General features: G+C 49.9%; 1 protein-coding gene across 4 annotated transcripts in view; it reads right to left on the minus strand.

The window, feature by feature from the left end:
* The window catches only part of Srrm4 (serine/arginine repetitive matrix 4), a 148,613-nt gene that overhangs the window by 12,625 nt on the left and 123,924 nt on the right, over nt 1–12,064 (minus strand). For all 4 annotated transcript variants that reach the window (XM_078039044.1, XM_078039045.1, XM_078039042.1 and 1 more), the window contains exon 9: nt 3,191–3,495. In XM_078039044.1, coding sequence (XP_077895170.1) covers nt 3,191–3,495 — 305 coding nt within the window. The remainder of the gene's footprint in view (nt 1–3,190; nt 3,496–12,064) is intronic.

The following is a 12,064-nucleotide window of genomic DNA, read 5'->3' on the forward strand; positions in this document are numbered from 1 at the left end:
GGATACCCATGTAGTTTGGTACTAGGGATTGAACCCACAGTCGCTTAACCACTGAGCCATATCCCCAGCCTTTTAAAATATTTTATCTAGAGACAGGGTCTCCCTGAGTTGCTTAGGGTCATGCTAAGTTGCTGAGGCTGGATTTGAATTCCTGATACTCCTGCTTCAGCCTCCTGAGTTGCTGGGATAACAGACATGCACCACTGTGCCCAGAATGGAAAACCTTTCTTGACACTCCCCCAAGCCCCAGAGAGGGCTGGGCGATCTCAGGGTGTTTCCATAGTCCCTGCTGCCCAAGTGTCCCCATTTCTCTCTGGCTCTTCTCCAGCCCCAGACAATGAGTCCCTTGAGGACAGAACTCAGATTTCCCTGGATACTACGTCCCACTCTAGCCCGGGGCTTGGTGCACATATCCCAGGTCATCTGGAGAATGAAGGTTTGGAAATTTTTCCTTCCTGGGTTCTTCCAAAACATCCTTGTTCAGTCTTCCCAGCCCCCTCATGAAGCTGGCCTTATTATCATCCCCAATTTACGGAGGAGATTCAGAAGCCTATTATCTGCTCAAGGTCACCCATAGTCCCAAACTCAGAACTCCAAAGCCCACGTCCCTGCCACCTCTCCAGCTCCCTAACCCCCTATGGCTCCCTGAATTGAGACCTCTGCCCACAGCTGGCCTGACCCAAAATAGCAGTGGCTTTAACCACCATTTATATTTCAAAGTGAAAGGCTGGGTCTAAATGATTTAATTTGGCAGTTCATGTAGATCCAATTAATCAGGTAACTGCTAGGTGTCTCTCAGACCTCAACTGCAGCTCCGGAGACAGATCTGTATTTGAATACTAGTGCTGCCAAGTGTCGACCAAATTTCTCAACCACTCTGAGCCTCCGTTTCCCCATCAGCAAATGTACATATGATACTCCCTCTCCCTGAAAGGGCTCATGAGGAACTAAGGATGATTATTCACGGACAGCCCTTTGCAACATACTACCTATCATGTGTTAGGGCTTCATAGACATTAAATGTCATCATTTTTATTATTATGGTTGTCATTACTTTGCTTACTTTTTCTTGCATAAGAGCACTGCGTGCGTATCAGCAGACATGACACGGGGCTGCCCTCTCCCATCCGGGAGCTTCACCGCCTGTTCTTGGAGAAGTTGACATTTGCTCTGACCCAGCTCTGGCTCCCGGCCCAACTGGGTGTGAGCTAAGGCCAGGGATATCCCAGGGCAGGCCAGTGACAGCCCAGGTCCTCTTGGACATGCCAAACTGTTTGTCCAGGGCTGAAGCAGGCCATGCGTTGGGGACCAAGGGTGCTCCGTCCTTGAGGAAGCTGTGAATCACTTCTGTGCTAAGAATTTGGCCATCTTTTGGTAACCCTGACCACTTTGAACCAGGCAGACTCCCATCCCCCAGAGAAGGGAAGATCTCCCTGCTGGGTGGTTGGGTGCACCAGCAAAGCCTTCCTGGCCCTCCTGTAGTTCCAAAAAAAAGGACCCACCATTTTTATGTCCCCCTGGCCAAGCCGAGTGTGTGCCTACAGGAAGTGAGTACATGGGAACAAGCCGAGGGATAAATAACCTTATGGTCGGTGCAGACTAAACGGTCAGTCGATTTCAGTGGCTATTATTGTGACAGTATCCTCGGTGATTAGCATTTTGCTGTGATTTCTTGAGATCCAGGGCGTGATGAAGCCGGGCCATTACATTTGGCTCAGACACAATTGTATGAAGTGTTTTCTGCAGGAAAAAATATTGCATCTACCAAGTGTGTTGAGATGGGCTGATTTTTTTTTTTTTAAAGCTTCTACCTAAAATTGCATTGGGATTGATCTCTCTATATATGTGCGTGTGTTTTTAATGAATCAACTTTATGTTTAGAGCTGTTTTAAGATGCACTGCATAATTGAGTGGAAAGTACAGGGAATTCCTAGAAGCCCCCTCCTCCACCTGTGCCTCACCCCTACCACCAACATGGCCCACCAGATTGGTACACTTGTTAGGAGTGACTCTTGACATGCATTACAATCCAAGTCCGCAGTCTACGTGAGGGTTCGCTCCTTTTTAAATGGGGCGGCTGCAGGAGGGCTGGGAAAGCCATAGGTTTGGAAAAATGAAGGATGCCCACTTATCCCTTTGTGTTGTATCATAATATAGTCATTTTACGGTCCTAAAATACACCTGCCTGTTCATCTCTCCCTTCCCAACCCCTGGCAACCACTCATCTTTTTACTTTCTTCATAGAGTTTGGTCCTTTCCAGAATGTTGTATAGTCGGACTCATGGAATATGTCAGCTTTTTAGATTGGCTTCTCTCACTGGGTAACATCTATTTAAATCTCACATGCCTTTCCGTGGCTCGGCGGCTCATTTCTTATTATCAATGAATACCGCTGCATTGTCTGGGTGCCACGGTTAGCCATTCCCATACTCAAGAACGCCTGGATTGCTTCCGAGTTTAGGCAATTATGAATAAAGCCTCTATGAACATCCACAGGCAGGTTTTTGTGTATATTTTCACTGGGTAAATATTGTGGTATGTTTTTTAAACGACGGTGACTTAACAAGGAAGCTCATGTTTGACTTGCTGCTGAGATTATTGGTAAAGCTGACATCTGTTTTCTGCCTGCCCAGCCTCCCTCCCTCCTGATAGCAATATTTTGACTTTTCCTGCAAGGGTACCTGGGATGGATGTCTTCATTGGCCCCAGCTGTGGCATGTGACCCATTCTAGCTAAGAGTTTGGCATCCTCTGGGCCAGAGCGACTGATCCAGGGATGGGCAAATAATCTAAGCCAGGCCAAGCTGCAAAATATCTCTCCTGATGTTTTGCTAAATTTTTTTGGGGGGGGGGTGCGGGAAGAAGCATTTTCCCCCATTGGCTGGCTAATCTGCTAGATAATGTTAGCTGTTCAGTATATTTGCCCATGCTCTGGGAGGGTCTGCTTGAAATTGAGGCCACCAGATCAGGGAAGCAAGAGCTGAGAACTATATGCAAAAGACATTCCCAATGATATAATTTTTTGAGCCCCTGGATCGAGCTATACCTGAAGTTAATAACTTCTTCTGGAATTCTCAAAAAAGTAAGCCAGTAAGCCAGTTTGAGTTTTCCAAAGCTTCTGGGGAAGAGGCTGGGGTGCTATGATGAGACAGAAGGTGAGAGGAGGGCCTCTCGCAATCAAATGCACTGACCTTGACTCTCGGCCCCTGCTAGTGGGAGAGAGATTCTCCAGAACAGCCCCCTTGTTCTGGGGAGAGGAGGTGGTGAAGGAGTTCCCTGAATCCGAGGTGTTCCCGCTGTGGAGCTCCTGGCTCTGGCTCAGGTCTCCCCGGGGACTCTCCTTCTCCTGGCCCCGGGACCTGGCGGAGCTGGTTTGCCTGGAGGGCGGGGAGGACGTGTCGTTGCCAGAGTCATACTCCTGGGACCGTCCTCGGGAGGTGGCGAGCGGGCTGGCTGTTTTGGTAAACAGGTCAGCGGCAGACCCCGACCCAGTGATCTGAAAGCAAAAAGACCCATCGGACACGGCTGAGCCCAGGGCTGCGTCTCAGTTACCAAGAAATGTTTACCATCATGATGCACTGTGACGAAAGTAAAGAGAGGAGAGAGACGCCAAAAAAACAAAAGCACAAATTCCTGAAAGAATACCACAGAAAGGAGATAGATAGATATATATATATTAATATATATTTTTTACCCCCTGCTATGATAACTGGAAGATTTAGGTATCATGCAGAGAAAAAGCATGCGATCCAGATTAAACGAAAGTAAAAGGAAATTATACAAAATTTAATTTCTAATGAATTTTAAACTCAAACAAAAGAGACAACTCAATCGAAAGGAAGGGGGGGGGGTGTAGACACCCTGAACCTAAAGCAGTAATAAAAAATTAAAGAAGAGGAAGGGGAAAAAGAAATGGGGGTGGGGAGGGGCTATGGGCCTGGGGGTGGGGGTGGGGGTGGGGAATAAATCTTGGAAATAAAAATAAAAAGGAGATAGAGTCAAAAGTTCAAGCTTCAACCAAATCCTTAATTAGTGTAACTTCTTTATTTTTATTTTTTTTTTTTAAAAAATTGCCTGCATAGAACCCTGAACAAATGTCACATGGGGGAAAAAAAAAGAAATAAAATAAAGATGAGAAGTTTTTTTTTTTTTTTTAAATATAAAGTCAAGGTCACAAATTGACATTTGAGCAGTTTTCAACTAAAGGGGGAAAGAGGGCCAAAAGAAAAAAAAAAGTCAATTAGTCGGACTGAAAACAAATTAAAAAAAATAATAAACAAAGGTCTCTACAGGTATTTGTGTGTGTCCTTTTCCCCTTGGAGAAGGTAGCTAAGGATCTTGAGTGGCTTCTAATAAATTCGCTCATGTCTTTGCGGATCATATCCACTTACCAAGCAAGAACTCCTCCTTTAGTAGGTAAGGTGTAAGAGAAAGGGAAGAGCGGGCAACGTGAGTCCATCATCATCAGAGTCGCAATTGACAAGAAAACACACACACCTCTCTGCACACCCTCAACCTTGGCCCTGACCTTGGAGTCTGGGACTGTCTGGTGCTCCTGGCAGGTGGGGGCCGGCGGGGGGGAGGGGGGGGGCTGGGGGGGGCATCCATTCTGTTTGGTTTTCTCATTCAGGGGACCTAACCCGGTTCCACCGAGTCAGCCCTCCAGGCCCAAGTTGGATCAGGACCCCTTGGCTGCGCATGCGAGAACAGGGAGTGGACCGGGCGTGGGCAGGGTGGGGACCTGGGGATGGGGGAGGGGCATGTGCTTGCCACGGAGGGCTTTGGGAGGGGCTTGGGTGATGAGAGGTCCCCGAACCCTGTTTGGATCTAGGAGAGATGAAGGAGGAGAGGATGGGCAGCCAGCCCTCGGGAAGGCGACCCGTGGAGGAGCCAGTTTTCTTTCTGTGCCCAGATCACTGTCAGGTCTGGGCTGCCACAAGGAGTTTGTTTCTGACTCTGAGAACAGTGTCATGCTTACAAGAGGGGTCCCTGCGCCAGGCCTAGACGGTAATCACCTCTCGGCTTCGAGGAAACATGGGTGGGGCCGAGAGGGCACCCCCTGGACCCCACTCCCCACACCACTCCCTGGGTGCCTGGGAGTCCCAGACTTTTCTGTCCAAGGCTCCTGAGCTGCCTTCCAGGGTCTTCCCATGGCTCCTCCCCACCCCAGGCCATTTGTACAAGTGTGCACGCTCCTGCCCAGGGGTGGCTATCTGGATAGGGCTTGGGTGGTCAAGCGGAGGCATCCAGGGGCCTGTGTGTGAGGCCCATCCCCCGAGGTGGAGGAGGGCGCCAGAGGCGGGAGGCAGAGGGCGGAGCCTGGACCTGGGGGCGGGGTCTCTTCACCCTGCCCTGCTGGCCCGAGGGGCCCAAGACTCTGAGTTCCACGTGACTTTCAGTTCCTCTTGAAGGTATGCTTGCGCACACAGGAGGACACGAATTATCTAAGTTCGTTGATTTATGAACCTGTCACCATCACCTTCGGTCACTTGGCTCCACACGTAGCTTCGCCATCCACAGCCTACGTTATTGCCCCCTCCCCCCCATTTGACCCCATGCTCCTGGGGCCTCCAGAGGGGAACTTCCTTAAAACCATTTGGTCATGACGATGTGACCCAGAGACATGGGGTTGTAAGGATGAAGAGGAGCGCTTCCCCCGCTCAGGATGCCAGCTCCTGGGGCTGGGGACGCAGGCCTGCCTTTATGGCTTCTCCCAGAAGACCCAGCACACCAGGAAGCCAAAGGTCCAGCTGGACCCAGGTCCACCCAGTGCCTCTTTACCATCTCGGGACCCGGCTAGCTTTGTTTTGGAGGTGGAAACTCAAAATAAGTTTGCCCAGGTGGAGAACTTCTTTAAAATAATGCAGGGACCCTGTCCCCTCTCGGCTCCTTCTACCTGGCTTCTGGTTTGAAGTTTGGGTGACACGGTGACGTGTGTATTTCCGTCTCCTTGGTCAGCAATGAGCAAGCATCATGCTGGGTGGCTAGACCCTCGGGCTTGGGCTTTGGTCTGGGGTGGGTTCAAGGAAACTTTGCCCCCGAGATGTGCGTGTTTGGGGGATGGTGACTCCGCCCAGCCCATCTCTGAGGGAATGAGGCTGGAAGATGACTCAAGGGCAGGGGACTGCTACTTGGGGACACCAGGCTGGGTCTTTCCCGGGTGCTCATTCCCCATCTTGACTACTAGTTTCAAAGCTTTGTTCCTGGTGCACCTTGGGTCTCCATGGGTAGGGACTTGGAGTGTGAGGTCCCTCAAAGCTGGTGGATGTAGAAGGGGCCTTGGTTGGCCAGGTTCCCACTCCCAACCCCACATCCCCAACTCACAAGGATGTTTTCCGGGTCTCCCCCTTGGAATGCTACACGCCATCATGCTTCCTGTCACCACCAGACAACAGAGCTAAATCTACTGCCGAAACGTCCTCATCGGGTTGACAGAAAAATACCAACCTCTCCTGCTCGTTTAAAGGCCCCGTATCTTGGGATGAATCAGAATTCTTTGACACAGATCACAATGTCCCTTGTGACCCAGGCCTGCCTATTTCATAAACCAGCCCTGCAAATTTCACAGACCTCCACTCTTCCGCCACTCCCACCCTGGCTCCCACAACCCAAGCTGACCAGTTGGGGACGTTCTTGGTTCTGCCACGGCTTGCTCTCCCAACCCCAGGCCATTTGTACATGCTATTTCCTCTTCCCAGAACACTCTTCCTCTCTCTCCCACTTGACATGACTTTATTTATTCATCCTCTAGGTTTCACATCACCCTCTTTGATTCCCAGATCAGGATAGAACAATGTTCTGGAATCTATTAATTAAAGATTCATTCATTCATTCAATCTTCCATCCATTCACTCGCTCAAAAATGAGCACCATCTGTGTGCTATGCTGCTGTCACTCAGCAGGGGCACCTACTTCTTTAATTACCCTTCTCTCCATCTGGGCAGGGAGCCTGTTGAACACAGGGGCCCAAAAAGTACAAGGCTCTGTCCCAATTTGCACTCATGTCTGGCACAGAATAGATGCTCAGTAAGTCTTGTCTAGTGAACGAAGCTTCTTCATTGTCCCTTGGCAGCCTCAGAAGACACATCTTTTTTTTTTTTTTTTAAACTGGTTGATGGACACAATACCATTATTTTACTTATTCATTTTTATGTGGTGCTGAGAATGGAACTCAGCGCCTCACACATGCTAGGCAAGAGCTCCACCACTGAGCCACCACCCCAGCCCAGAAGACACATCTTAACCTAATTCATTGGTAGAGATGGCTGGGTGATCAGGCCCAGCTGGATTACTGCCAACTTGGGGGATCTGATAGTTTTTTTGGGGGAAGGAACTGGCTTCCCAGCATCAGAAAAGCAAATCTATGAAAGCACTGGGGTCCTGAGACGAGGTGAGGGCTGGGTGTGTAAGAAAACCTAAGAATCCAGTTTAGGTCCATTCTCACACAACAGCGCTGCGAGCCCACACAGCAGCTTTGTTCAGATTATAATACGGGGGATGAATTCTAGAAAGGCACCTCCTCTGGCCGGACAAGTTAGAAAAGTGATTCAGCTCTCGATGGGTGGAGGCAGCCCCCCATCGGTCCCCAGGGCTCGGTGCGTGGAGGAAGGGTGGTTTAACCTCCCACCGCATCTGGGCTGGGTTCGCATTGCGTGGATCTCACTCTACTGGATCTGCTTAGAGGATCCTTGGCAGGAAGGAAGTAGTAATTTGAAGATATTCATTTTTTTTTTTTCTTATTTCAACTGAACCAACCCCATTTGGACAAAGGACAGGGGAGGGAACCGCTGTTGAAATGCAAGAGAGACTTTGGAAGCAAGAAGGCTAGGAGGGGTGGACCAAAGAGGCTCCCGTGTTCTCGCCGCCCCCTCTCCCATCTCTGGGCCTCTCCTTCCTAGCCCGGTAATTCTGGCCCAGAAGATGCCCACAGTCACCACTCGACATTGACGCGAGACGGCAGCTCCCCATCCCTCGTCTCCATCACATCATTGAGATAAGGAGCCTCTCAAAGTCCATCTTAAAGAGCTCTTCTTCATCTCCTGGGAGTTTCTAGGCATGCCGCTGCTCTCTGCCTCTGCATCACGGGCTGGAAAATGGTCCCCAAGACCCTTGCCTGCAGGAGGGACCCTAGATATTGCTTTGTCCAGGGGTAACGCCTCCTGGTCCCGGGGGACCCCCAGGCTCTCTTATTTATTTATTTATACCCAGTCCTCCAACTCTCACGGGTCACAGGCTGAACGTGGGGGTGTCACTTCTCTGGCAGGTCCCGATTACCCCCTAGGCAGGCAAAGTAGGCTTTGGTGCCCAGGCAGTCCCCTCTGGAACCTGCAAGTCAGCTGTGTGCCCTGAATTGGGAAGAGTAAGGAGAAATACATGGAGTATGTGCCTCGACCCCCCCCCCCCCCCGAATCCACATTGGAACACCAGCAAGCTGAGCTGGGCTTTATTTCAGAGATGATTTTCTGTGGGTCCCACTTAGCACGTTTGAAGATACATTTGAATCAGCCACCAACAGGTGTTGAGTGGGGGTGGGGTTCACATAGCAACCCCGTTTCCAGGTTTGGGGTTGGAAAAGAAGATCGAAATCTACATATTCTGTGGCACAGCTGCTCCTCGCGCAGTGAGGCGTGGCCAATCTGCCCCACCAGGATGTATGCAGTCACCCATTAGCTTCCTGCCCTCCTACCTATGTCTCCCCGAGACATCAACGTTTGAGACCCTGTGCTCTGAAAACCCACTGCCACCCTGATCCTTCTGCAAGCAGATTGCTCCTCCCCACCCCCACCCAGCCCTAGGAATCCCTGGGGGGCTCTCGTCCTGCAAGACCCCAGAACAGAGCCATTCAAGCCACAGCTGGACCCGGGAGCTGTTATAGACTCTTGCCTTCTGCATCTGCCTTGCCAATCTCAGATTTTTCTTTTTCCTTCTGAGTTTTGCACCAACCCACAGCCACTGGGGAAAGTGAGCAAATATTTCCCCTTTATTCCCGGAGCCCCCCCGTGGTGTGTGAAGCTCCAATATCCTTTCTTTTCTTTTCAACTCAAATCTCACTTCATCTCCTCGTTCCCTAACACGGTGCATGCCGACACTCGGGTGTTTCTAATCAGTCATTAAATCCCCCCATCACGAACCCCAGTTCCCCAGCGTTTGGCTGGGAATCTCTCTCAAGCCCTCCAGGGGAAGTCGGTCCTGTTATTTATTGTTTTTGTTTCAAATCATTATTTAATCAAGAATGGGGGGAAAAAAAGGCAACCTCTCACTTACACTTCAAAATTTAATTTCAGCTGAATTCCGAGATCAAGAGGCGGCTCAGCCTAATAGGTTACAAAAATACAATCAAGAAGAGAATTCCAATTAAACTGAACAAGTCCATTTACGGAGCTGCAAATGGCCCCATGGAGAGAGGCGGCTATAAATCCCGCCCCGCCCCCCTGCCAGATGGGGGACTGGAAGTTCTCATGTGAGGATGGTGCTGCCTGGTTAGAGGGTTTCTAGTTCTTTCTTTCCAAAAAGGTCCTTTTGTTTCCCAGAGACATGACGTTTATTTTTTTTTTTCTTGGTGGCGTTCATCTTCCTTTGCAAGCTAATTAGGAAGCCAGAGAAGGAAAGGATTCATTGACCTGTGGGAGTTCATCCGCCAGGAGGAGGAGATGGGGGGCGGGTCGTGGGCCATCCTCTCCCCCAGGGCACTGCAGCTGACCTTGGCCAGGGGAGGCCATCTGGCCTCCCTCTTCCTTCCCTTCAGCAGGAGATTGAAGGAGAAGGTCGCATCCCGCATCGGGCTCCCCTATCTCAGTAGGTTTCAAAAACTGGTGGTTTTGGAAAATTTCCACATAGGGTCCAGTTCCGCCCCTTTTACCCCAGCCCAGAGGGAAGGAAGAGAAAGTTGTGCGTAAGGAGTTTTTCATGCAGCTACCTTCATTCAAAGACTCACTTATCTCCCCCGCCCCAAGGTCACGTCCTTCCTACCACTTCTGGGGGCTCCAGTATCCTTTGGTGGAAAAAAAAATGGTGCTTTGCTTTCTTCCATCCTTCCTCAGCAAGAGGAGAACCTGAGTCCCCCACTGTGAAGCACCAAAGTTCTTATTTAAAAAACAACAACTGTCCCCCTCCACATCCCCAGCCCAGAGCCACCTCCATCACCCCACCCACCCCCGCCCAGGGCCAACTCCTTTTTTGCACTTGGGTTTTTTCCTGCTGCAAGGAGCGGCTTGGATATTGAGGCTCCCAGGGGAGCAGACCAGGGTGAGGGGTCCCAAAGTTCAGGCCATCCATAAACTCCACACCCCACTCCCAGCCTCGTTTTTTCCTATCTGCATAATGGGAAGCCCATTCTCTCTCTGTGGAGTTCACCTGGGGTCTGGGTATCATTAGGCCTTCAAGGCCCAGATCACTTCTGGGTTTGTTTGCAGTAAGTTTCAAAAAGTTGCTATTGATGAGGACGAGTAACAGTAGCAACGTTCACATTCTGGGCATTATTATATCTTGAGCATGAGGATTCGTCTGTATACAGAAGGGAAGCTTCCCACTGGCAGGGACCACGTATGTCTTGTTCCCTGCTGGTTTGCCAACACCTGGAAAGTGTGTGGCACGTAGTAGATGCTTAATGCGTATTTTAAAACTGAATGGATGCCTTATGTCACCTCATCCTCATAACAACCCAGTAAGTAGGTAGGGTTGCTTGTCCAAGAACAGATGAAGATACTGAGGCTCAGAGAAGGGGAATGACACAAGGGAGGTCACGTAACTAAACAAAACGGGTCCCAAGGTCAAGCTTTCTGGGTTCCAACCCTAGATTCTCTATTTAAGAGTTGTCTTTCTACTTGGTTTTTCTAGACTCGAGTTTCACATTGTAAAATGAAGATATTAGTGAAAGTTCTGCTGAAGGGCTGTTGATAAAAAAATCAACAAGCTAACACTACAGGTGAAGAACTCAGCCTGGCGTCTGGCACATAGTAGGTGCTCAGTAGGCATCAGTTATTGCCGCCACTCAGGGTTATACAGAGTGACAAGGTGGAAAATTCCAGAGGACCCAGATCCCAGATCCCCGTCTTAATCTCTGCCTCCTCCAATTGAAGTGGTGACAGGGTCTATTTATCAGCTAGTGAGCAAGTATTTGAATATTTTATCAAGCCCATGGACTTAGTCCCAGTCCTAATGACAATACAAGGGCTCTGTGTGACAGCGTTCTGAGGACCACCAGACCACCTGAGCTCCAAGAGTTCAGAAAGAATGGCTTTGCATTCCCCTTCCGCCAGGGCCTTGAAAAGAGACTTTGGATTTGGGTTCTGGACCATGCAAGAGAGCCTCAGGTGAATGCTGCCCACCAACCGGGAATTCAGTAAGGAATTAGGCCCCCAATTTCCACAGTCATATATGCAAATGAGCAGGCCACCGTGTAATACACTGGTCCTTGGTTTTAATTTTTTTTTTTTTTTTTTGCACCAGGGATTGAACTCAGGGGCACTTGACCCCTGAGCCCCATCCCCAGCCCTATTTTGTATTTGATTTAGAGACAGGGTCTCACTGAGTTGCTTAGGGCCTCACTAAGTTGCTGAGGCTGGCTTTGAACTCATGATCCTCCTGCCTCAGCCTCCCGAGCCATTGGGATTACGGACGTGCACCATGTGCCCAGCTGGTCTTTGATTTTTTAAAGAGCTGGGCACACCAAATGATGGCAACTCAGCGTGGCAGGAGCTATGCCACCAAAGACTCTTGATACTCAGGCTCTGGTCCCCACCACAGCCCTGTGTCTTGCCCTGGAATTTGATCTCAAATCCCATCTTTGTTCTTCCACTTCCTTGGTTCAATCCTGCCTGCCCTTGGTTGTTTGAGTGACTGTTCCCTTCTCTCCCCACCCTGCCCTGCCCACCTAAGCATCCACACCACGCCTGCTTTGTGATTTACAAACTTACCCCATTTATACCTCATCCCCTCAATTGAAGGCAAAGACTATTCCTTTCTTATTCATCGAATCCCCAGAGCCAAGCCAGCGCCTGACCCTGCACAGATGCTCAGTAGATGTGGACAGACTCAAATAAATGACTGATTCAGTGAAAGGCACT

The sequence above is a fragment of the Ictidomys tridecemlineatus genome, chromosome 2 (assembly GCF_052094955.1).
Source record: "Ictidomys tridecemlineatus isolate mIctTri1 chromosome 2, mIctTri1.hap1, whole genome shotgun sequence".
NCBI classification, from domain to species: domain Eukaryota; kingdom Metazoa; phylum Chordata; class Mammalia; order Rodentia; family Sciuridae; genus Ictidomys; species Ictidomys tridecemlineatus.